The sequence below is a fragment of the Notothenia rossii genome (assembly GCF_949606895.1).
Source record: "Notothenia rossii genome assembly, chromosome: 5".
Classification (NCBI taxonomy): domain Eukaryota; kingdom Metazoa; phylum Chordata; class Actinopteri; order Perciformes; family Nototheniidae; genus Notothenia; species Notothenia rossii.
The window spans coordinates 68,168,445-68,195,076 of record NC_136903.1 but is presented as its reverse complement, the minus strand read 5'-3'; the positions used below and the strand labels follow the sequence as shown (position 1 = coordinate 68,195,076).

The following is a 26,632-nucleotide window of genomic DNA, read 5'->3' as shown; positions in this document are numbered from 1 at the left end:
TTTTATATTGTGGTTTTATTTAGTCTTTTTGTTGCTTTTAACTTCTGCTTTCTGCCTCTCCCCCATTTTCTGCAGAATCCTTCATTTCTACATGTTTCTCTTCTGCTCTGCTATCTTTATTAGTGGAAAGTCAAAGTGCCTGGGGCCAGAGCTTGAACCACGCAGTACAGCTGGTTAGGGGCTGCCGAAGTAATGAGCTTTACCTTTAGCTGAACCATAAAGGCTGGTTCCTGCCTATGGGCATTCCTGCTCTGAAGTGAGGACAACACACAAAAACATGAATGTGTACGCTCAGCGCCGGTTGTATCGACATTCTCTCATTTTAAAGGATCCATCTCATGAACAGCTCAAGACGAAGACCGAATAGCTTTCCTTTTGATTGTTCAGTAAAAATGAAGAATCATAAGGAAGCTGAGTCTTGGCAGAGGTCAGTTTGCGATATCAAGATGTTCACTCTACAGAGATATGATACATTTGAGATATTAAAACCACATAAGACTCTCCAGTCTGATGACGCACCGTACATCAGCTGTATATAGGATAACATGTTAAAAGGGAATAGATCCATAGCAGCAAGCAGAGCATGACTGAAGCAGTGCAACACGCATGTTGATATTGATGACGTCACAGTCAGATCGTGATTGTTATTGTTCCTTCCCACTAATTGCATGTCATTTGTAGACAAGAGGGACGTATGTTAATGTTATCAACATAGAAAATCAATTAACTTTATGAACAGAAAAAAACTTCAGGAAGAGCAGAGGTGTTGTTTCAGACAGCAAATGGCAGCTTTTAAAGAATTTGCTAGGCTCATCGACCGAATTACATGAGCAGGTGACAAGATGTTTTAAATGTTTATCGCCTCTGCTAAAAAAAATAATTTTAAGAGATTGCCTTTCCAAAAGTTACTATGACATGCAGGCGAAACATTTCTTATAACAATAATAATAATTCTACAAGGGCTCAAAGACGCTTTACAAAGATAAAAAATACAAAGTCAAAAATAAAATGGAGTTCACATACAACATTTAACACAGTGACAGAACATTATTCACACATTAAAAACCAGTTGAGTTTGAGCTTTTTGGGAGGTGGGGAGATTGATGCAGTCATGTTTTGCGAGTGAGTTCAAGAGGGAGGGGTTAGCGATTGAAAAGGCTCTGTATTATGTATATGACCTATACTCACATCTTTCCTTTAGCAATAGCTTTAAGATGTTATGAAAACAAACCATCAGATCATGTGCTGTGAGAAAAGTACTTTAACGGCAGGGGGTCATTTCTGAGAAACTGTAATACTCCACAAATGTAACAAGGCATTAACCCCTGCTTTAGCCATAGCCGCAGCCACCATTCATGGGCTTGGGAATCAGCCATGTGTGAGCCAATGATGAGATGAAGAATTTATGAACAGCGGGACACAGACAGATCAATAATCCCTGCTAATCCATAATCCCATTAACAGTAACAACAATGAGAAACAAATGTTACTTTTAGAGAATTATCCCTTTTCTATCGATCCATGACAGGATTAAATAACTGTTATTTGTGCTAAACCGTTTGGGAAAAAAACACCTGGGTGACAGGCAGTGACACCGCCATGTTAACTCTTTGTAGTTATAGCCCTACGCTCATGATTTCTGACTCTGGTACACGAGTAAAGAGTACTTTGTGTAAAGCTTGGTACATTTTATGTTTACAGGCCTGTTTGTTGACCAAACAGCTTGTTCCCATTACTGTGCTCAAGCCTAGGTGAACAAGACTTGCTTGTATGTTGGTTAGCAGGGGGAGACGCCAGATGCTTTTCATTAGATAGATCAGCGGCGGCAACCATCCTGTGTAATTTATCTGTTTTTGTGTCAGGGTAAATAAGAAAGAAGAAGGGGCTCTTCCTGGTGTATTGGAGAGTAACTTCCTTAACAGCTAATCTCTTTCCTGTTAGCCAAAACTTCTGAGATGTGGCAGGTTTTAAGGGACAGGGATGGATTTTGATTTTGGAGGGGCTGCAAGAGGCCAGCAAAGAGATGCAAGTTCCCTGAGAAACCAAGACATCTGTTGTCTGTGAGAAGAAAGCAGAGGGAGGAGAGCAGGGATTGAGAGGTCCCTTCAGTCCTGTCCACGCTGGCAGCAGCTACACTGCTAACTAATTGGTAAGAGGCCTATGCGTGAGTTAGCGAAGGAGGGGTGTCTGGGTGGCAAGCCAAAGAGGAAGGAAGACAGGCCACCTCATTCCCACAGGATAAGGAAAAAAGAAGAGGAGAAAAAAGAAAACGGTGACCAGAATACAGAAAAGGACACGAGTAATGGCTGCTTCCCTTCTTCCCCACATCTCTTTCACCCTCCTTTCCTCTGTAGCCCTTCCAGACCCAGACTCCAGACTAGCCTCATCCTTGTAATTTAGATTAATTTCTTCCACATTTTCCTCAGGGATTAGGCTACAACCCACCCAGCCCCCCCACCCCTTCACACACACACACACACACACACACACACACACACACACACACACACACACACACACACACACACACACACACACACACACACACACACACACTCTCACGCATACCCATCTCACCCCCTACCATAGTTGCTTAATGCTCTCATTATTGGACTACGTTCCCCCACACAGCTCCGCCCCACCCTATGCCTGACCTCCACACACACATAAACACACTCAGAAATACCTCTGATGAGTGTTGATCTTTTAATTGCATTAAATCATTTTGCGGATTGATCGAATAAAACGTTAAGTCTTTTTTAAATTCAACTATTATTTTACTTTCTTAATACTGTCAGCAGATGTATGATTAAGTACTGTAATAAGCCACTTTGAAAGGCAGTATAAAAGTAGCCTTTTATGGATCAATCAGAGTGTGTTTTCCATCTCTTTACCCGTAGCTTAAAAAAGTGTTTCTCTTATTAAATGATTAATTTAATATCATTAAAGTGGTGACCGCTTTAAAGAGCATTAAAATGTTTGTCAAGATGCTACAACACACATGTTTATTGTAAGCGGTAAATCTGGACTTATCCTCAAGACAAAAATCTCACTCGCCATGTTCTCTGACTGCTGGATAACACAGCACAGCGGGCAAATACCAGCACAGTTCACTCACTTCAGGTCCAGGTGTGTTTAATGCCACACAGGAGCGAGTCACACTGGGAGCAGACACAACTCAAAGGTTCCTCAAAACAACAAGTAAACACCACAAACCGTATAAATCCAGGAAAGTGAAGCAAAGACATTCAGAACAGGAATATCATTCATGTATTTGACAGGACTGGAAGAGTTATTGTGATTTCCATTGCAACTAAACATAAGTAGTAAGTAGAGTTAAAGCACTCAGGGATGTGAAGTAAGTTTTTCTCCCTTCTTTCTGCAGAAGATGGTTTCCACCAATGTAGTTGGAATCATATCTTTCCATCACTTGATCTAATTAGTAAAAGCTATCAAAATGGCTTATTTCATAATAGCTGGAAATTCAACTTGTGTAATCTTTTACATCAAATTTCAAATGAGAGACACATATTTTGAAATGAAATGATCATCTGCTTCCTGTGTTTACTGAGCAGAGAATGACCTCGCCTCCTGATTTACACATGAGAATCAACTGTCGTCTGTATGACTTGTCGTCTGTGACATGGGATGTTAAGACTATGGTTTAACTCATAAAGTGGTTTCAGTGGTTGGGACCTGCAACCAAGCGATTAGTCTGACTGCAAATGAGCCTTAATGTACAACAGATTTTAAAGGGGGCTGTTGAAGGGAAGTGGTTTGACTAAATGTAAGGGGTGAAAGGAAAGTGCTAAGTATCTGGGAACATGTTGGGCAAAAAGTCAGCGGGTAAATAGAAGTCAGTTTTTGTTCTGACTGTTATGAGAAACTGATATACAGTATGTATCTGTCTCGATGTCCCTCCATCTAGATTCCTTTTGTTTATTATTAGCTTTCCAACTTGTATAATGTGAGTATATAGTCTCCAATGTTTTTATCGTTTTTTTTTGTAATAAGTGACTCTTGTGCAATGCCTTTTAAACATGCTGCTGTAACAAAAAAAATCCCAGTATGGGCTTAATAAAGTATTTCTGATCTAGGTTTAAATTATGATTTAAAGTAAACAGTATGATTAAAATGAGGGTTTACACCAAGTGTTTAGGGTTTGCCGCCTTTTTCTTCTTTCCTGAAACTTTATCATGTGACTCGACGTGACCTACATAGAAAGGTCATTTAGTCAGAGCTGGCATGACATACAACTACAGTTCAGTGAATCTTAAGCTGACAAGTAGCCCTGGGCATCCTAATAATATCAGAAGAGTATATTAGCATGTCAGATATAATCTCTGAAAATGAAAGAAGCATATGAGTTTCTTCTTTTTTTCATTAAAGAAAAAGAGGCGAAGGTAACGGGTTAGCTCAACAAGTCTACGCTCGCCTCCTTTTCCCAGCTTTATTAGGTGTGTCAGAGGTAAATTACTCACACTGTCTCACAGTTTAGAGGTAAAATGTTTGACCAGTTACCATACTGTGTTCTGGAAAACACATAAGGAATGACACATTAAACAGGTGCATTGTGGACATGTAAAAACACGATAACTGTCTGGTAGGAAAAAGTCTAAATGTCACAGGTAGTAATGTTTTTCCACCTCATTTTTAACTATCCTATTTATATAGGCCTGTATACTCAGCTCCCTTGCTCAGAGGGTTGTCCTCTGTTTCAAAGGTGAGGAAAGTGAATTGAACGGAAGTGTGTTTAATAGCTGACGGCTGCTAAACCACAGCCTGCGATGTGACTGACAGGGCGACAACATGAAAGGCAGTCGTGAGAAAAGGGACAGAGCAAATAACTTCCAATCAAAGCCTCAGACACAGCAAGGTTGTTGTCTCAACCACGTTCAACCAGTCATCAAAGACAAAATCCACCGCCTCTTTCACCCTCCACCACCAATACCTCCCTCTCCTTTTTCTATCACCTTCTCCTATTATCTTCTCTCTCAGGGCCAAGCTACCACAAGTAACTGAAGGCAGTTAAAGTCAACTGCTGCGAGGGCTGCGAGCCACCAGGATGACAGGTCTGGTTAAACAGGTTCTGAGGGGAGAGGCTGATACTTGTTTAACTGCTAGGTATTGCACACTGCTGCTGCATGCATGGCCTTTGTGAAACAATGCTTTCACCTGCTGACCTTCAAAGCAGGATATGTGCTAGGACGTGGATGAATGGCAGGACTATTGCAGTGGATTAGAAATTGATACTACTACTACTATAACTCGATTTTTCCCAATCAATGAGTGCTGGTTTGGTGTTACTGTGGCTCAGACACAAGCTCATGAAGCTCATGAACACACAGACCACATGAATCAGCACACTGGCTAGGCAAGTGATGAGTAAGCAAACTTGCGCCACATGTAAACCCCATCTGCAGTTTTGCACCATTTCTTTTTCTCATACAAGGACTTTGGTGCGAGTCTTGCATCACTGCATTTAAAAAGATGAAATACATCTTGAAACCTAAAACAGATTGACACTTCAGGTGGTTGCACACCTGCTCCGAAAACAGGAAATAGGAAAAAGAAAGAGGAAAAAAGGAGACTGACAGGACACAAGCAAGCTTAGGAAGACATTAGTGATAGGCCCTTGCCTCAATAGTTTTCTATGTTTAAACACAACTAAGCTATTTGTCTCATCTCAGCTGTGCATCTTTGTTCATCACATGATGTACTTTTGAGGTCTCGGCCTTCACTGAACCACACAGCTGATTTATAAGCTAAGTGAGAGCAGATAATGATGTCTACTGTTCCCATTAGTTTGGGGCTTTTCGTTGCTGTTTATTAATAGGAAACTCTTCCAACTCATGACTTACCCCATCATCTCTGAAATACTGCTGAAAATGGGGCAACAGAACAACAGTGCACACAAAAATGTGTGTTTGTGTGCAGCCTAGGCAACATCACTGACTCACTGCATCAGGATTGAGTCTTTCTTTTTATTTTTTTCCTGAAACTTTAAAACAGTTTTTCTTTACATATTTTCAAAAAGTATATCATGCCCACTTCCTAACCGCTAGTCGATAAAAAACTAACCCATTTATAAAAGTTAAACACATCATCATAAAAAGTGAAACCATGCACCAGAATGATACCATTATTTACACAAGCCCATTAAATTACAACATAAATTAGAAAATATTTACATCCAGGACAAGACACTGGATAAATTCTATGTTTGGAATTTATTGTCTAATTCAAAACATTTTTTGAAGAAAAGAAATATATACATTTTCACACGTTCACACAACATACACACACTCTGGCAGGACTGAAGGGGTCGGTAGGTTGATGGTAACTCTGGGTTTTTAAATACTAAGAATGATGAATACCTTACGTGGTCACTAGCCTCTAGAATAGAGGCACTGCTATGCCTGTAATCCACATGAACACTGAAGAGGCTGTAAAGTCTCTGGTTTCTGACCAAACACAGACTGACAAACCAAAACTCATCTTTTCTCATTCAGGCCTACATAAGATTCAAATCATCTCATGAACAAAGCACAATAACACTGGAGCCATTTTGAAGTGGTTGTGCAAATCAAGCACAACAAAAGAAAGAAAGAAAATTAAGTGGATTTTCTTCTCTTTCTCTCTCATATAAAAAGTGTCCTTTGCAAGTCCATTGAGACACAGGAAATCAGTGGATTTGCCTCCAGACAGAGCAGGATGGGGGTGGGGCTGGGAGGAATTCACAGCCACAGCAAGTCATCTTGAAATGATGTCCTCTTGGAAGAAAAAAACAGAATGCATTTTTTTCTTTCTCCATTCTTTTCAACTGAGAGCAGGTACTTCCGTTGTATCATCAGCACATGGGCAACTGCATAGTGGTTAGTGTGATAAAGTGTGTTTAGGCCCTCACAGGGTCATTCACCATCAGTGCCAACGAAAACTGATTTGCAGCCAGCAGTGACAAGTTCTTATCAACATCTCGAAAAAATAGGATTTAAATTCAACAGCACACACACACACACACACACACACACACACACACACACACACACACACACACACACACACACACACACACACACACACACACACACACACACACACACACACACACACACACACACACACACACACACACACACACACACACACACACACACACACACACACACACACACACACACACACACACACACACACACACACACACACAATCAATCAATCAATATTGATTTCTTATTTTGAAGTCCAAAAGGGCAGACAGGGCAGCAATATTAAGGGACTCAGGGGTTCTCAAGTTCATAAGGATTCTCCCTTGAGCTCTCATTTCCTGTGCTTGTCCATTTTGTCGGCAGATTTGCTTCCACTGTCTGAGGATCCCTGGGTGTCGCTGCCAGAGTTCAGGTACATCTTGTCCACTTGTTTGAGCGCCTCGTTCAGGTAGTTCTGAAGCGAGGTCATGGCGGCGCAGATGGCGGGAGATCCAAAGCCGTGAGTGATGAGGCTGAAGTGGGTCAGGCAGCCTTGGATTCCAGGCTCCATGATGGGGGCGGGCCGGGAATTTCCCAGAGGCGATCGGTCCTGAGTTAGCAGGTCAGTGAACTCCTTACAGATATTCCTAAAAGAACACCACAATGTTTAAGTTAAGGGGGAAAGATTCATATTAACACATGTACTGCTTTATTGTGATCTGAGAATGAAGTCTGTAGGATATTTAACTTGTCAAATCTTCAATCAATATTAAGACACCCACATAAGAATTTAAAACACTTCTACATGGTAATCCTACTTTGCGCACAAATTAAAGGCAGCCATGCAGTCGAGGCACTTACTTGGCAGCGAGCAGCATGTTCTTGCGAGAGTTAACCTCGTTGCGTTCCACGTGCGGCCTGCCCAGGTATTCCGCAATTGCCTTTGCAGGGAACTCTGTCTCACACACGTAGCCAAAGTCTCTTGCTAAATGAACTGCTTCACCTAAGACAATACAAAACAGCACTGGAGGTTACACTTGGTCTAAAACCAAAGAATAAAGATTAATATGATTTTTACACATTATCCCCGAATGTCCTCTGACACATTGGGCAGAGATCAAATGGTAAGCTGGCCGGCTTCAGCAGTTTATCAATTTGGAGCATTATATCCCGTTTTGACCTGATACACAAGCATCAAGGCACATGAAGTGAAGCGGTTGAACTGCAGAATAATCAGCTGTACTCAGTCTTCTTGCTTAAGGGAAGGAGAGCTAGTGAGATGAATATATCTCCGTCTTGAGGGTGGTTTGACTTGCATGGTCATAATGGGCTTATGTGAATAAATGCTAGCAGATAGTGCCCATGGCGCCAACAGCACCGCTTATTGATAGGCGCGCACATTACTTGAGGATGCGGGCAGCTATTCAGAAGCACAATCTTTAAGGTCAGCAGGCCCTCCTGGCGAGCCAAACACAAGATAACAAGGCTTAATTCAGCTTTGAAGGTCTCTAAATAACACAAGCCTCCAGTCATTCTCCCGCACATAATCATCAGCCCATTTATAAAAATTAGGCGTGTAGGGTGCAAGGGAGGAAATAATATTCTACCTCAGCCTACGGCAGGTAGATGTGACTCAAGTGATAATGTTTCCATTTTTAAACATCACATTCAGGGTAAGCTATTACTGATCTTTTAGTATTCAAGACACTGACAAGGGAAAGTGAAGGTCTCAGGTTGTGTCATTATTATAACCCAGTACCTCCCTGGTATTAAATAACTGTAGATCTAGGGACTTGGACGCTGCAGACTTTAAAGGAAGAAAATAATATATACTTTATAATAATGTGTGCAGAGTAATACCAAATCATTAAAGGGTAATGGTTGGAGAATTGGTGTTTGTAGGATATTCAGATGTTCCATTAGTGTTAATAGCTGAAGGACAACAATTCAAACAACTCTGGATTTTGATGGCTTACATGCAGCCAGGCAATACAAAAACAAGTTCTTTAAGATGAACTACAATATTTACATTTTATTCAAATTATTAAGTATTTCAACAATGAATAGAGTCTGAAAGAAGATATTTTACAGTACTAAAAACCCACACACTATGTGGATGAGACTGACGCTCTCACTGATACAGCGACATTCCAGCCGCAGCAAACAGTAATTAGAGCTGAGAAGGTGCTACTGAGTGACATGTCATACCTTCTACTAGTGAGGTGAGTAGAGTGACATTGGCTGCTTTCCTTCTTCCTGCAGGCAGGTTGAGCCCAATCTTATCCAGCTTTTCTCTCAGAGAGCGACCTCCATTTTTTGACTTGGCTCTGCAGAAGGAGAATACAAAAACACATATTCAGTAAACAGCTGTGAATTCAGACAGATAATTACCACTTTTCCAAAACAATGTGTTTAAAAAAAACAATTAATGGAGGATTAGGACATTTATATACCATTTTCCAATCCATTCAGACAGTATTTTTCTTTAATTAAAATCTGTTTAAGGGCATTTAACCCATAAATTAAGAGGCACAAACAGAATAGATGTTGCTGTCTTATTGGCCTGGCTTCTGCAGGAAGTCTAACGGCTCGTCCACACTACAGCTTCAAAAAAATCTTGCCGACGGGCGTGTCTGAAGCTCGACCAACAACCAATCACATGAATCTCCCACCCCTGACATACAAGCAGCGGTTTGATTGGCTAGAGCTTGTACTGGCATACGATTTGATTGGCTGACGCTTCCACCGAAAGCTTCAGAAGCTTCAAAAGTTGAACATTGCTCAACTTTTGCAGCCTGAAACGCCAGGAAAGCTCCGCTCTGCTACCCACAATTCAGTTCGGCGAAAAGCGAGGCAACGTGACGTCACCCCATTCAAAGTGAATGGGCAGACGCGTTGGAAACCGTTTTTGAAGCTGTCGAAGCTGTAGTGTGGACGGGCCGTAATTGTCCACTTTTGATAACAACTAAATCTCACAAACAGGCTCTCATGACCTAAAAAACACTTTTCTCCCAATTGATGCTTCAACTCAAAAAGCGTAGCAAGTAAATCCCTCATACATGCATTTACAGAAACACTTACTCCCCACTTGCAAGGGCCGATTCAGTTTCACGCATGACTGGAGGGCAAGCTCTCCCTCTCCATGGCGGGTGAGAGAGGGAGCATCTTTAGGAAGGCATGTGTGTGTGTGGTTGCCCCCACCCCCTCCCCCCCGTCTCCCCCCCACTCCCTCCACTAACGATCCCCCTCCTAGTGCTATATGACCTACTTAAAAATGTCTGCGATTGTGCATGTGTGTGTGTTGGTGTGTGTGTGTTGGTGTGTGCATGTCAGCATTAACACAGGCACATGGGAAGTGGCAAACGTGCACTCCTAGCGCAAAACGCTCGGGTCAGGGGTGTAGAGTACATACTGTAACCTCACAGTCCCTCAACAGACTGCCACACTAACATATGTGCCATAAGGTCAACTGCGCCGCCACAGATAAACCTACCCATGCTGCAACCCCTGACGAACACACACACCCACGGAGTCTTTAGATTGGTACTAACTGTGTTGATGTAACCTATCCCCGGAGGAAGCAAAGAACCAAAATTGCAGACCACACAAAGAATGTCACGAACCCTACGCAAAAAAGTGATGAGCCAAAGCAACTGAGCCAAGCTGTGCTTTCAGAAAAGCCTTTCCCATGGGCTGCTGAGCTTTAGTGTGTACAGATCTGTAGAGCTGCAACTCCTCAGTTTGAGGATTATATATATCTAAGGCAATCAGACAACCCAATCAAATGCTTGCAAATTACAGAGATATTGATAAAGAAAACAAGGAAATCAATTAGGTTTGTATTAGTTTCCATTATATTTTGGGAAACAGTGCTACTGTAGCCCTGTGTTACGCTGAACAAACTGAGACGTTTACTCAAATTAAACGTATTAATAATATGTGTGGAATCATTTATAAACCTAAACTGTATTAGGTCAATTAAAAGCAATAATATGAATTTTAAATAAAACATATTAGGTTCGACTTCAACACTTTTACAAACAACAACAGGGAAATATTAAGTTCAGCTTGCTGTCATGTTGAATGAGTCTGAGCTCTGACCTGCGTAAAACCCCTCCCAGGAGCGATGCATTCAGGCACTCAGGGGGTGACAGACGTCTCTGGACCTCGGCCACGGTAACCTTGTACTTGGATGTGGAGCTCAGCAAGGAGAGACGGCCCGGTACGGAGCAAAACACCTCTGTGGGGTTTGATACCATGCCCAGCAGGGACTCTTTCTGGAAAGGAAGACACAACGCGTTGCCTTTGGGTAGGCTGACAGGCCCTGGAGGGTGAGGGGAGGAGAAGAAAAATGTGGGTAAGCTCAAGAGTGAAGGAGAACAAAAGGAAGGCAAAAAATAGTCTGGTTGTGCAACATAATTTGTTTATATATGCACTGTTCCTGTGTATGTACATAAGCTTTAATCATCCTAATCCTCTCTGTGCAACAAGGAATCTGTGTTTTCTTGTGAGTAATCACAAGGAAGAGTGTGTATGCAGCTCTGCACGACCAGCAATGTGCATTGCATGCCTAAAGGTTAAACTGCTAAAACGCCCTCATGGCAAACAGCATCCACAAACAGGTACACAAATACAGCCCCTCATCTAAGCCGCAGATACACCTCAGTACTGTTTATTATTTGATCTTAAAGGATCTAATATGGACGATGTGTGTGTTTATTGCTGGTTCTAAAGTTAGACAACGTTTTCAACCCCCCACAGAAGCACTGACAGTCATCGGACAAACAAAACAGTACAGCACACTACAAAACATAGCTATCTTTATTCTCACCCGCAAGAATTCCCCCCTGATAATAAGTCCTCTGTAAGCGATCAAGGTTCCTGCCACCTCGTAGTCCTAATACTGAGACAAAAATCACAGAGTCACATGAGTGCTTTAAGGCTCCTCTGGGGCACATGGCTGGGAATGACATGCCATTGTTTACAAGTGGAAAGCCTAGATTGCCCATAGTGTGCCCTTGAGCATGGGAACAATATAATGAGCCATCACTTATTTATGTAAGAAATGGAGACTGGTTGGTTTGTCGTGCTGTGCAAATGGCTTTCTGCATGTAACTATGCATCGTAACATTGTAACATTTAAGCAACACTGGATTGAATGTAATAATAAATATCATCAAAATTGCTAGTGAGGCATGATAATAAGAAAATAAAGCATTTTAAAATACATACTTTTAAAATTAAGTATTATGACATAGTGTATAGGTTATTACAGAACGTAATGAATCTGCCTATCTATCTGTTGCCTGCATGGTTTTATTAAATCTAAAACGCTTAGCAGTGGAATAATGTTGCTCAAGCGGATCTTGCTCTGACTCAAAGTCTGTTTAATTAAGCCCTGGTGACAAAACAGAGGGAATAGGTTCTTCCTCAAAACAGTTCATGTCCCAACAAATAACTAAACTGTCCTTCACATGCAAGCATAATGCCACACCCCGCCAAAGGCTGGTTCTGCAGAGCCAAACACTGCTTCAAGATCAACTCATAATTTTGTGTTAACGTGAACTGAAAAGCGCTGCAATTGCAAGCTTAACCAGCATAAAGATGATCCAAAGCTTTCCTCTTCTCTCACAGTCAACACGAGGTTGTGCGATTGCTCAATTTTCCTGTCTTGTCAGCTAGAGCCTGTCGTTTTTTTGAAAGGGATCAGTTCTTTCCCACTGGGCATTCATTCAAGGACCTTCACCAACTGAATAGTCTAAGGATCACATCGAGCTTAGATAAGTGCATCTCATGGCTGTGAGGATTAGCTGTGTGTGCAGTGCAAGTACAAATACACGACTCCTCCTTTGCTGTGCTCTCAAACTGAGTGTCCTGACATGTCGCTATAGAAGTTAATGTTATGACAATTCAAAGTATGTAGAGAGTGAAAAAATCCTTACAGTAGATTTCCAGCCCTTGTCAGTAATTACTGCATCTTCATTTTGTTACACATGTTCCAGGCAGCATTGTGCACAACTTTCTTTTTTAAATGGGATTAAAGTTTAGATTGCTCATAAACATGCAATAAACTCACCTTTTTTGATGACTGTCTGGTCAGCCATAATAATACTGTGGTCATCATGCTGATAAAAAAAGAACAGAAACAATGATAAGCAACCAAATGCATTTTTTGCACACCAATGATAAATGCATAACAAGTTGAAATTAATTTCTGATAAAGTGTTCAATGTCTGTCCAAATTGTTCTTTCATGCAAAACAAAGAAAACTATGTGATTAAAATAGGTTTAATGTTCAATAACCCACGGAGTTAACTTTATACATAATGGAAAATGTATTATTGTCCCAAAATGTATTCCAGTATTTGGCTACTGTGCAAGCAGATACACTAACACAGATGCCGCGTGCAAGAACACACGCGCACCTAGGTAGGCTACTCGCTGACCTCTACACACATAATTCTCTAAAGTGTAAATTCAAGTATTCATCTCAATAAAATCCACTCACTTGAACGTCATCCATCCCGTGGCCCATGTCGTGCATTCCCATGTCACCAATACCTGACGACTCTATGCTGTGCACGTGCGGGGGCAGTAGCTCCGGCCGGCGGAAGCCTTCCCTCCTCACCCCGGAGGAACCATCCAGGCCCAGGATCTGACTCGCCAGGCCGCTCCTCCCATGCCCACCGAGCCCATCCTGGCCCTGCCGCCCGGGCCACTGCTGCTGGTTCGAAGACGGAGACTGGTGCAGCGAGTTGATGTTGAAAGGGTCGCCGAGGTGCGAGTAGGGGTCACTGGACTGCGGGTAGGAGATGGGCTGGTAGGGAGGCGGGAAGTACGGCGGCTGGAAGTCCGAACTGGCCGAGTGTGAGAGGGAGGGAGACGGGCTGTAGAGGTGCTGGCTGACCGCTGGCAGGTGAGGCAGCCGGGGGTTCCCATTGCTGTTTCCGTCGTGCCTTTCCTGAGGGACGGAGGAGACATGTCAACTGAGAGCTGACAACAAGATGGCAGGTATGGTGACATGTGTCCCTCAAGGGAATCAAGTGTCTGTGTCCCCTGATATGATGTCCTCTGGATAAGGATTTAAAGAGGAGTGTGAATATTTTCAGGCGATGTATTAGCCTACATATGAACGCGGTCTATATTTTATTATTATTTAGCGTAGGAAAGAAAGACATTTATTATTTAAATTGTATTAGTTTAAATTATAGAAGATTGTTTTTACTTAGGCTACTATTAATGGCCCCAGTTTACGGTGGAATAAAATAAGCTATAGCCTACTCCTTTTGTAGTAGGCCTAAGTACACGTTTGTATTATTATTATTATTATTATTATTATTATTGTTGTTGTTGTTAGATATCTTACATAGGCTTAGTAACTATTATTACCAGTGTCGTTGTTGAAATAATAATGTAGCCTACATGTTCTAAAATTGTGGACTTTCTTCTAAACTTCTTATCACGATATTGTCACCTTTTTTGCTGATTGTTTATTATTTCCACGATATCGTGTTTTATTTTATCATTAGGATTTTTTTTTTAATCGACTTTTAGTAACATTACTTGTTTGAAGTGTAATGTCCGATGGCAATCAAAAGACAGTTTTCCCTCGTTTTGTAACTATCAAAACTCACCTCACAGTCATCCTCATACTTCACGTTGTCGGCTAATTTCCACAGCATTTTGACAGAGAAAAAAGTTCTCTGTTACAAAAGAAAAAGAGCAAAAGAGAAAGAAAAAATATCTTGTCGCCTTTAGTTAATCCAGGTATGAAGAAATCAAGAGCTTCCTGGTGATCATGAACCACCTTGTTGTTGAGCTGAAGAGGCGAAGTTGCAGGTGTGGGCTAAAGTGACGAACTGACCGAGCGACTGACAATCCAAACACATATGAGTTTCCAACAGCCACTATGGGAGAAAATTATCGTTGTCAAGCAATATTTCCTCCCCCTGTCCGTTCAATGTGTTCTGTAGTTCTGTTGTGGAAGTGGGCGAACACGGGTGCATATAAGAAACTTGACTCCCTCTTATGGACAAAAAAGCGATGTTCAGTCTTATTGGTGCACACATGAGCACTGTTGCCTACTATATCTACACGGCCGCTCCGAGGGGGCGTCACCCTGCGATGATGTAAGTAAAAAGGGAACATTTCAATATTGCTGATTGGCGGGAGAGAGGTCCAATCAGAATTCTGTCCGTCTGTACAGTGACATTTACCCTATGACTTTAGTATATATATCGAGAGCACACTTTCCATGGCTTACAGTGAGTTAAGTCTCTCACCACCTAGGCCTACTAGTTTGTTTTACTGTATTTGTTGTTATCTCCTTCAGCACCATAGGTAGCCTACTTGAAGAAGGAGCCAACGTTTTGACACCTTTTGGTTGTCTTTAAGGATTATAAAAGTTGTGTAGGCCAGGCCTACATAGCGAGGAGACTGCTATGGTGCTTTGCAAATAGTTCTACAATCTTCTTAATATAAGTATGTTTAACTATTAATAACATTTTCATTTGTAACTTTTGCTGAGTAAATATAAAAAAATTATTTGAGACAATCTGTTTCAGAACCAAGATAACTCGGGTAAGTTATGTTTCAGTGACAGGTTGCTAGGTTACTGAGGTCCTCGTGGTGGTAATTTTGATGCTGAGTGGGATGCCTCTCGGCCAATCACAGTGCTCGGTTCAATAATTGTGATGGTGTTCTTAACAATTATTTTAAAAAAACATGCTGCATTTAGCCTTCTGTTTAGGCCTACTTTAAATAGTAAACATGTCTTTAAGTAGGTTTATGAGGCCTATTTATTTTATCACAGATGTTAAAGTCAGGATGTAGCAATATAAATAACGTTTTGCTTGTTGACATTGTTGACGTTTTTAATTAATCACGCCAACAATACGAATTTATTACCTTAAATTATGTATATACAAAATAATGTAATAATATTATCTCATTCTTCCATAAGGGATGTTATAATTAATAATAATATATGTAATGCAGCTGGCTTGTTCGCATTACTTTGATCAATGCCTATTTAAAATCTCAATGTGCTAAATGTCTATAAAGTCTCTTACAGTTGCAAGTCAGCTAGATATTAAGGAATACCTCTCTCTGATTGTATTCATAAATAGAATAATAGTCCTTCAAACAAACCCCATGCCATTGTGATGTCGGTGTTTCACAGTGGTGGTTGAGTGCTTGTCTCAAACCGCAATAAGCCCGAGGGTTTAGCAGCATCATTCTCTTAAGAAAACCTCCAAAGCTGAAAGGATCTCAACAAACAACTCTTTCTCAACTTCATTTACATTTTTTGTGAGGCTTTGCAATGTTACAAACAAGACTGCTTTGAAGCTTTGATTTGCATCGAAACCTAAACTGAGGACAAAGGATGTTTTTTCTTCTTTATTTTTGAATTAAAACAACATAAGAGTCAATTGTTTTTTTTTCGTTTGTTGCAGATTTTGTTTACCGTTTTAAATGTAGCATTTTGAAATATCTTCTGCAAGACAAAATAAGAATTGACGTCCAATATTATGAGCAATTTTACCGAATTGAATTATTTGATGAGTACATGTCAGATTGTAATTTGTGAGATTAATGGACAGAGTTTTGTATTTTTAGGATCACAGCCTGTCGCGTTCTCGCTGTGATCCTCGGCTGTTGGAACAACGACGAAGGATTATCTTTTTTTTGCGTGTTGGTCCTTGGCTTGTTGTGACGCGAAGCGGAAGTGAAATGCTCACTGATTAAATGTTATTTTACGTTGGAAGACACATAGAGCAGACCTAAAGGGAGTTAGTCACGCTTGGCCTGACAGTGATGTTTTGAACAAATCTGATGCTCATCTTGTCATTTTAATGACAGTCGACTGCAGTGACCACCGACTCATGATGTCAGGTGTAAAGATTAAGTGGATCCATGCCAGGGCAAATACAAAAAAGTCAATTAAGTGAATTCTGCTTAGTGATTTTCCACTAGTTAGAAATATTGCCTATATTTACTGTAATTATGTGAAATGTTAATTGTAATGTTTACTGCCTATCAACAATACCACAAAGCTAATAAAGGTCATCATGACATTCAAATACTGTTAATAGTCTATGTTTTTACACGGTTTTATTTCTCCAAATTGCGATGAAACAAGTATATCTAATGGGATTTATTGTAGACCATTAGTACAATAATATATGTTTAGTCAATGCGACTCAAACTGCTTTTGAATCCCTTTAGAGTTCCCGTTTCTGCAGGACTGCTTACTCGTTAATGTTATATAATTAAAATAAAACAGACATATATTCAGCTGTAGTTTATTTTTAAATAAAAACATGATAGATAATGTTGTCTAACTAATGTTTAATTGAACGTCTATTTACGTTTTTAAAAGCATCACTCAAGTCATTTGTAATCCAGTAGCTCAAAAATAAATGTGTCGTTTGAGAGAAGGTCTTGGCTTTATTTCCATAAATCACAGACGCCATTGCAAACAGGTAATTTTAGTGTAAAGTCATAAAAACAAATAAAGGCTCAGCAGCAAACGCGATAAACGTGCTGCAGGTTGGGTTAAAGTCAGTCAGCTGTAGGAGGAAAACACACAGGGAACTCACCCTCCAGTCTATCCTCTCCAGTAGAGACATCTGCAAGGCTCCAGTAACAGCAATCCCACAGAGAAGCAGCGAATGAGTGAAACCATGAGAGGTTTACGTTGCTGACTTCACCTGATGGCCGTGCACTGCGCATGAGCCAATCAGTGTACTACACCTGAGTGGTATAAATCAAAACAAACCATCCATCGAGGAAAGCCCTAATTTATGATGATTTATATAAGGCAATCTATATATGAAAGAGATTAAGGTGAGAAAGGGAGCAGACGTATTAAAAAATGTGTTTTGAAATAAAGTAAACTGAATAGCATATGACTCACACGATTAGATATTTAACAGAAATGTAATTATTGTTAACCCCATCATTATCTATTGTTGAGTAAAAAAAAAAAATGTCATAGAGGCTAAGTGTAAGGAAAGGTGAAATAAGACGTGGGGAAATTTGAAGAGGAGGTAATTCCACCCCCAAAGCCACATCGCCCCAGGCTGACCAAAAGAATCTGCTTTCAAAAGCCACTGAAGCTTTTTAAGGCCTAAAATGGCTCTTGTTATCTGATCTCCCAAATACTTCGGCTACAACTAATGAACACACCAAAGTGTCTTCACTATGCAGTTAAGAATGTAGTTTACATATCTTCCTATGAGAAAATAATCTCACCTCTCTGATCGGGAGCTCGGACACCTGCCATAAAACAAAGCCTTATCAAACTACAGTTTCAGATCATTAGGACATAAAAGAGGAAAAATTGTGCGTGTCTAAGGCTGTATTCAAGATTTCATGTTTCAGAACAACATATTAATTAACAGTTTAATGTATATGAATATATTATGTCTTTGTTGTTAAAAGGCTGTATTAACCATTTTGTGTTTCTTGAAAAATAAAATGACGGAAAATTGAAAAACATGGGCCTATTTCAAACTTGTTTTTTAGGGCCATAACATTCCTCCTGCATGTGATTGGTAAATGTATCTGAAGAATAATCTCAGATCAGAAACGTATCTGGTGCTCCCCAAGAAATTAAGGGGTCACATCAAGCCAATTCTTTGATTTGAAATAAATACAAGACAAACGAAAGGGCTGTTAACGAAATAAACCATTTTCTTTGCACAGGAGCAACGACATTTTCAACAAGAAGACGATTACATAATACATTGAATTAGAAAACGAACATGTTTTTATTATTTCGAGAGCATTATTTCGTTGTGAACCTAATATTCAATGATCTACCGTGCGCAAAGATATACATCAACACACAGAAAAACATGTCATAGGCTGCTGTTGGATGGAGACAGAAGGACGCAGTGTTTATTTGATTTCTTTAGCTACAAAGATTGGATTATTTATGGTGTAATTTACATTTAATGAGAAGCAGGCGGACTACTCTTTGTATGATCGCTATACACCCAGCGACCTTGAGAGGAGGTCCTGGAGAAGACTCTGCTGCCGCCTGGTGGCCAAACCCCCACATTACCAAATGTTTGTTATATCTTATAAACAAGAACATATTCATATACTGATGCCGTACATCAGTGAATGAGGTATAAAATCAAAGTACTTCTATTTGAGTATTACTACTTGACACTTATGTTTCTGCAAAGGCAATATAATGCACTGTTATCTCCACTACATACATTTTACAGTGAATACAATCACATTGTTTTGCAACTGTAATATACACATTACACATTCATGCATCAGCAATGATATTCCCTTAAAGTGGCATCCACTACCCTGTCATTGAAAAATCAGGAATATACAATTTGATCATTATTAACGTATTCACAAGTTCGACTACTGCACACGAGGCATTTTCAGTGAAATGTAAAGTGTTCACATCACACTTGTTTAAATTGCATATTGGGGATTGAATTCTAAACTTGTTTATGTCAACTGGTCCTGCTCATGTACATGGTTTAATTTTGATGCATTTAAATAGGTGTGGATACACTGTTACCAGCACCACTGGGCTATTCAATGGAAAGCTGCTGTTTTGATCTCCTGTCACCTCAGACGACAGGAGTGGACATCTGTGCGAGACCTTATGTGTGGCAGCAACCAAGCAACCGGTTTGTTCTGTTTTAGGGATATTTATGGTGTTAGATGCTGCCAGCCGGGTGTCTTGATTAACAGCCTGTACATTAAACCAAGCAGGTGCAGTCTTAACACCTCAGGCTCCTACATGTAAACACATGTAAGCTGCAGTACATATGAGGAGCTTTTTATAGTTTGTTTTTGGTGTGTATTTTCCCTTGGAGGCCACTGCAGGGAGTTGTTGCCACTTACGTCATCACAGGTAATGATTGGTCTTTCTTGCACACAGCATTGTGTAACCATTCCCTATATTACAGGAAAAAAGCATTACAGTGAATTTGACTTGTAATACAGGCTGCAAAAATACACAGTGAGAAAAAAGAAAATGAAATTAATCAGATTGAACAACATTTATTTTGCTTGTTTCATGCAGGAAAACATATATGTTGTCTAAAAGCCAACAAGAACACCACATTATGAAACCCTTAAAAAAAAAGAAATGTCTGAAGAAGGCATGGACATTTTAATTTGCTAGATTTTCCAATAAACTGGAGCAAAAACATTTAAAATGTTGAAGCTTGTTATGCTGAAGAGGGAGGAGGATCACAGAGCTAATATAATGTGTTATTGTCATGCTACACTAGTTGTGTGGGTCTTTTTATGTGTCAGTTGTGATTTAAAAGTATCAGAAGTTTCAATTAAGAAGGAAGACGCCTTTAACTTTATTTACGTATTAAAGTAATTTTTAACCAACTTTTAAAGATATAAAATAAAACGTAAAATGAATACAATTACTTAAATGTCAACTGCTATGAATGTGGGCAACGTTTAAACTGATAGAACTTTTAAGGAAGAGGGGGTGAAAATGACCTAATGGTTTTAATTTATTTAAAAAAGATTAACTTAATAACACAGCAGGACCTGCTGATGCTGATGCAGATGGAGACCTTTTGAAGTGTTTTGCACTAATTGGAGAGTGAATTCAAGCCTATATACAGAACCTGCCTCGACTTATTCAATCCTGTAGAGATCACTCTGAGAAGCTCCACTAGGAGACAGCAGAGCGGCAGAGATGATAAAGTCAGCTAAGCATCAATCCTCAGAGCACCTGTGACAAAGGACACGAGGATGCTGGGTAATACATGGGGGAGGAAAGTTACAAAACACAGCCTGAACAGCTTTGGGAGCTATTAACAAAATGTTCACAACATGTAAACACTGGGCTACTGGGGATTGAAGGGACGAGTGGGAACTGAGTCTGACTTTTGGGGCCATTATTACAGGTCATGTGGGTAATGAGCGTGCGTCTGTGTGATGCTGCTGGGTGTGTAGAACTATCAGCAATGGGTCTGTAATGGGCCGCATTATGTGGAGCAATCTAAAAACGGTGACCTTTGCTGTGAGTGATAGCTTCTAGAAGTGATACGGGGTGTGGGTGACCCAGTTGGATGTCTGAGCTTTTGTTCGCTTGGCAGAGCTGTGGGTGGTGAACAAGGATTTGAAGACTTCTGATTTCTCTGTCATTTCCTGGACGGACCTCTTGCTGGCGGCGGATTTCGACAATTTGGAGCCTTCAGTGGAGCTGGAGGTTCCGGCCACATCTGGTGGTAAAATGGCAAAAGAATGATAACTTATTAAAATAGTGGTAATATCCTCTTTACCCATTCTTAAACCATTATTTGTTGCATTGTTCTGATACAGTTTTATTAGGGCTGTCAGTCGATTAAAATATTTAATCGCGATTAATGGCATGATTGTCCATATTTAATCGCGATGAATCGCACATTTTTAATCTGTTCTAAATGTTCCTTAGAGGGATATTTTTCAAGTTTTTAATACTCTTATACACTTTATGAGTGGACAAATATGCTTTATGCAAATGTTTGTTATCATTTGATCAATGAAAAATATTCTCATGAATATTAAACATAACAACCTCTGAACATTAAAAATATCCGCCTCAATTCAACCTGGAACCTCTCTCATACAATAATACAAAGTGTGTGTGTGTGTGTGTGTGTGTGTGTGTGTGTGTGTGCGTGCGTGTGCGTGCGTGTGCGTGTCGAGACACTGTGATGGATCGTTGGAGCTATGTGCAACTCAAGGCAAATGCTCGAACAGGAGCTGCCTGGACGCTGCAATCATGTTGCGCGCACTATCCGTGCTGAGTGTGCTGACTTTTCCCACAATGTCCCTCTGTCTGGCTACAAGCATAAAGTCAAGTGCTCGGCGCAGTTGTTGGCGAAATGTCGCTCCTCTGTTTTCATTGAAACAGCTCCTTATATCCGTTAGCGCAGCTAGCTAGCACCAGATGCTAACAACAACAATACACGTAAGGTGTGCGCATTCTCTCTCTCTCGCTCGATCGCGCCGCACATACACACACCCTCCCGGTCCTCCAGATGGCCAGTCGGTGCCTGCCGTTGAGCGTGGAAGTGTGGTCTGCCGCAAGCGAACGGCAGGAGCGGGGCTGTCAGCATCAGCTTGTAGATGGTATTTTAAACTCGATGCGCTCTGAAACTACGGGTCGGCCGAGGACAAAAAATACACATGCGTTAATCGCGTTAAAATAATTAGTGGCGTTCATTATTTTTTATTAACGCGTTAACTTGACAGTCCTAAGTTTTATATTTTTTTATTTTATAATCAGCAAATGATCTAACTGGAGTTATATTTATTAACTCAACATATAACAGAAAAACGGATGTGTTAGAAGAACAGGCTAGCTGGGCACTGTTTCTTAGTTCAAACTCACCTCCAGTAAAAGTAAGCCTTTTTGTTTGTTTTTCTGACACCTAGCTCATGTTTTATTAAATGTTCTTTAGTGTTTAAAGTACTTTTTGAAGACATAACCTGATGGCCAGCTCATTAAACAAACTACAATATTATCCGTCTATTGTATTCATCTGGCAACAATTCTGACAAGAAACCTAATGTGTTAAACGGTTCTCCTTCAGAAGGACTGAATACACGTTGTCTGTGTGAAGTATTTATCAAAGAATCCTGTGAGTTTCTACCTGACTGGCTGCTTTCAGCATCAGTTTGTAGAGAGCTCTCTGTTCCATCCACTTCAGGACCTTTGGTGTCGTCTGCGGTGAGAAACAAGAGTCAGACACAATCATTAAGACACAGAACTGCATTGCATTTTTCATTCAAATAAGCCAACTTTGATTAAGGAAAATCCTTGTCAGTTATATATATAATAAATAAAAACGAACAAATTATGAAACGTTTTTTCATTTATTTATTGCATGAGCCCATGTATCTACGTGGAGAACATAGCTTGTAATGATGAGCGTTTTTCCTGCAATCTAAAATAAGCAGGGAGAGTACATAACTGTACTTTTTCTTTTGTTCCATTGAAACTTCTGATTTGAGTAACAAATATAAACATCAAATGTTTGAGGTGAGCCCTGTGCAGTTCTGGAGAACAAAACAGGAGACCACACCATGTGTTTGAACCAGGTTTGAACACTGACTTCCTGTAAAACCACATCGACTCATCACAAGAAAGTCTCCAAAAACCTGTAATACCTATAGACTGAAGTTAGTAGATGATTAAAAAATATGATTTAGATTTATTATCATTATGGTGTAAAATTGTGCAGTCATTCTCACACAGTATGTACATGTTTAATACCCAGTGGTATGTACTGCAATGTCAGGTGAGTTATGTGTTTGATTAAACCAGCCAACTCCACCCATGCAAAGCCTTATCCAAATAGAGGAGTCGAGTTTTGATGCGGCTTGGTTTTGTTTATGTAAATGCTTAACAGATTTGCTTTAACATGATGGCTCCTCCAGGCTTCACACAAACCTTTTGACTCTGATGGTATGGCCACTGTTTCAGCTGCTTTGCTCTTCTTTGATTTCTAAAACAGGAGAGATAATTGGATTAGAAAACATAAAATGTTGTTTTTAGAATTGGTTTTAGAAAAGTACTGTATTTATGATCACATGATTCAGTTTACAAAAAAAACAATACAAGTGGCAAATCCTTTTCCAAAGCTAATCCATAGGAAATCACTCAAAAATACAAATGAAAATGTATAAACCAAAAACCCACTCCGTCCCATCATCATCGTGGATTAGCTGTAATTCTGCTTAAAGGGTAACAATAATGTTTTATTGGGGTTTTCCCTTTTCTGTAGTGTGTTCTATAGGTTTTTGTGCGTGTAAATAGTTTCCAACACTCCCCACTTACATCCCTATGTAACACTTGCGCTTCTATTGGATAGCGCTCCAACACTATAGAGGTTTCTCAATACTCAAATTTCCCCTCCTCGACTCCTATCCTCGACTTCTCTCCTCGAGACTTGGTGCCGCCCACAGGAGATGCGAGCGGAGGACTGTACAACACACACATACAGACTGTACCACACACACACCTACACACACCTACTGCTCCTAAAGCATAATCAGGCTACAGCCGTTGTGTATTTTATTATGTGAAGCACTAAATGGTCTTAGAAAAATATCGACTCTTTGTTTGTAGATATCTACTAAACTACAGCATACAAATACAGAAAGTAATGTAGGCCTGTTATACTGAGTGATATATATTTTACACACTGCTCTGCTTTCTGCACCGACCTCACAGCTGTTCTCACTGTGAACATCGCGTTGCGATGAAAGCAGACAGTTACTAATATATTATCCAAGGGATGCATGCAGAGCTGTCATTGGCTGAGATAAGTCCGGCCGTGCGTCACGCCTCCACCGTTCCCAGAAATGCATCTGTGGAGGATGCATCAGTGTCTCCTCGGTTAGAGCTCCTCCAGAGAGCCTGCTCGATGCTCGGTCCTCGAAGTGCATTTAGAGAAATTAGATGTCCTTCAAAATGGCGCGCTGAAATTCATTTCCGGGTCACTAACAGAGGACCGAGGAGACGAGGAGGGGAAATTTGAGTATTGAGAAACACAGTTCACAGTCTATACATCAGACTTGAGACACTGCTCACAGTCCTGCCACCTGCAGAAATTCTCAGATGACTCTGCCATTGTGGGCTGTATCATCAGAGATCAGGAAGCTGAGTACAGGAGTGTGGTGGACAGTGTTGTGGAGTGGTGCAGTCAGAACCATCTGCAGCTCAACGTCACAAAAACTAAGGAGCTAGTGGTTGACTTCAGGAAGCGGAGTACCGCCCCAAGCCCAATTACCATCGTGGGCATGGATGTGAACATTGTGGTCAGCTACAAGTTCCTGGGCGTCCACATAGACAATAAACTGGACTGGAGTAAAAACACTGACGCCCTATATAATAAAGGCCAGAGTCGTATTTCCTCAGGAGACTCAGGTCCTTCAACGTCTGCAGCACTATGTTGCAGATGTTTTATGACTCGGTGGTCTCCAGTGTGATCTTCTTTGCTGTAGTGTGTTGGGGCAGCGGGGTGAAGACAGCTGATGCCAACAGACTCAAAAAGCTCATCAGGAGAGCAGGCTCTGTCCTGGGAGTGGATCAAGAGTCGTTGGCAGTGGTGTCGGAGGGGAGAATGCTGAGGAAACTTCTCAGCATTCTGGACAACGGGTCTCACCCCCTGCATGCCACACTGGTTTCCTACCAGAGCACTTTCAGCCACAGACTGAGATCACCGATAACCACCACACAGCGCCACAGGAGGTCTTTCCTCCCAGTGGCAATCAAACTCTTTAACTCTTCACCCCTAAGTAAAGGGCACTGAGAACTTCCACACCAACACTATGTGCAATATACATATCAATATAATTAACATCATTGCAATACACTCGCTGCTATATATATATATATATATATATATATATATATATAAAACTATGTGCAATATTATATTATTATTATTATTAATAATGTTATGATAACGTGCAATTACGTAACTGCCACTACGTTTACATTTTTTGCACTACTAACTACTAAATACTGCTAATAATAATCGCATTGATTGTGTGACTTTCTATGTTTCTACGTTTCATGTTGTCTGTGAATGTTGAATTGCTCTTTTTGCTGGCACTTTTACTGTACAGTTTTGCTGCTGTGTTATTGTATTTTGTTACTCTGGCACAACAATTTCCTTCGGGATGAATAAAGTCTTATCTTATCTTATCTGTTATGTACGTGATGGGCTAAGGGGCGGGACATCTCTAAGCGTTGGACCAATCACAACAGAGTCTGCCAGCTAACCAATCAGAGCAGACTGGGCTCTGGTTTCACACAGAGGGTGAAAAGAGGGGCTGCAGCACAGGCAGTATGAGAAAAATAAAAAGCTTCTAAACATTAAAGCATGGAGACATGTCACAGTAGAAGCACGGAATACAAATATGAACCTGAAGATTAGCATATTATGTCCTTTTTAAATGAAACCCACCTTAGTTTTGGCTTTGGCGCGCTTTTGTTCCATCTTCTCCCTCAGCTTCTCCCCCTCCTCCTTAGTGCCGTTGAGCACGACAAGATCCTCATCTTTGAACAAGTCCCCGCACTAAAACACAAAGATGGCAGACCAGGTTAGAGATACTGGCAGTAGAGCTTCTAGTGGTGATATATCCTAATTGAAATCTGACAGGTAAGAAGAAATGAATATTGAAGTCTGTATCATATTATAGGGTAATGACTTATCTGAAGAAATGCTGAGGAACAAAGCTGGTTGTGATGAGTATTTATAAAAAATGTGTTTACGAATGAAATGTTATATTATATATGTTATATATATATATTCATTTTTTCTTATTATTTAAAACATGTATGTGTTTAAAAGGACTCCTATTATGTTATTTTTTAGGCATATAATATGGGTCTCAGATATATAAAAATGTAAAATACAAACAGATCATGCATTTTAGACATCCCTCATATCCCTCTGTTTACCCCTGCTATGGCGCATTTCCACTACAGTGCGGAGCTCGCTTTAAGCGTGCCGATCCATGCGGGGCCCGTTTTTGGTTGCGTTTCCACTTAGCGTAGTACCGGCTAGCGGGTACTATTTCACAGTTTTCTGGCCCCATAAAATCGAGGTTCTTTCCAGGCCAACAACCAGGCTGAGTTGGGCTGAGTATGCTAAACT

General features: G+C 40.5%; 2 protein-coding genes across 4 annotated transcripts in view; both read right to left on the bottom strand.

Moving 5' to 3' along the window:
* Positions 1 to 5,970: 5,970 nt before the first annotated feature.
* On the bottom strand, positions 5,971 to 17,782 carry tfap2c (transcription factor AP-2 gamma (activating enhancer binding protein 2 gamma)). 3 transcript variants are annotated; one of them, XM_079682091.1, is made up of 8 exons: positions 17,570 to 17,782; positions 13,477 to 13,929; positions 13,045 to 13,093; positions 11,800 to 11,871; positions 11,070 to 11,292; positions 9,177 to 9,295; positions 7,830 to 7,971; positions 5,971 to 7,615 (listed from the first exon to the last, which is right to left on the bottom strand). In XM_079682091.1, exons 1-8 carry the CDS (start codon positions 17,597 to 17,599, stop codon positions 7,321 to 7,323), a joined length of 1,383 nt encoding a protein of 460 aa, XP_079538217.1. In that variant the 5' UTR covers positions 17,600 to 17,782; the 3' UTR covers positions 5,971 to 7,320. The 3 variants fall into 3 exon arrangements, with proteins under 3 accessions (XP_079538217.1, XP_079538216.1, XP_079538218.1); XM_079682090.1 differs by lacking the exon at positions 17,570 to 17,782 and adding an exon at positions 14,603 to 14,968; XM_079682092.1 differs by lacking the exons at positions 11,800 to 11,871; positions 17,570 to 17,782 and adding an exon at positions 14,603 to 14,968.
* A 2,211-nt stretch (positions 17,783 to 19,993) lies between these two features.
* rtf2 (replication termination factor 2) overlaps positions 19,994 to 26,632 on the bottom strand; it is a 21,288-nt gene continuing 14,649 nt past the window's right edge. The window contains exons 6-9 of the mRNA XM_079680945.1: positions 25,940 to 26,050; positions 23,416 to 23,470; positions 22,616 to 22,687; positions 19,994 to 21,199 (exon numbers count right to left, since the gene is read on the bottom strand). Coding sequence (XP_079537071.1) covers positions 21,012 to 21,199; positions 22,616 to 22,687; positions 23,416 to 23,470; positions 25,940 to 26,050 — 426 coding nt within the window. The 3' untranslated portion in view covers positions 19,994 to 21,011. The remainder of the gene's footprint in view (positions 21,200 to 22,615; positions 22,688 to 23,415; positions 23,471 to 25,939; positions 26,051 to 26,632) is intronic.

What these genes read in the sequence shown, in the direction of transcription:
- tfap2c (XM_079682090.1), bottom strand. Translation starts at nt 14,650, where the DNA reads ATGCTGTGGAAATTAGCCGACAACGTGAAGTATGAGGATGACTGTGAG. An exon ending in CCAGACAGTCATCAAAAAAG is followed by an intron (nt 11,872 to 13,044) that starts GTGAGTTTATTG and finishes TTTTTGTCTCAG; the next exon opens with TATTAGGACTACGAGGTGGC. An exon ending in CTGGGAGGGGTTTTACGCAG is followed by an intron (nt 9,296 to 11,069) that starts GTCAGAGCTCAG and finishes CTCCTTCTGCAG; the next exon opens with AGCCAAGTCAAAAAATGGAG.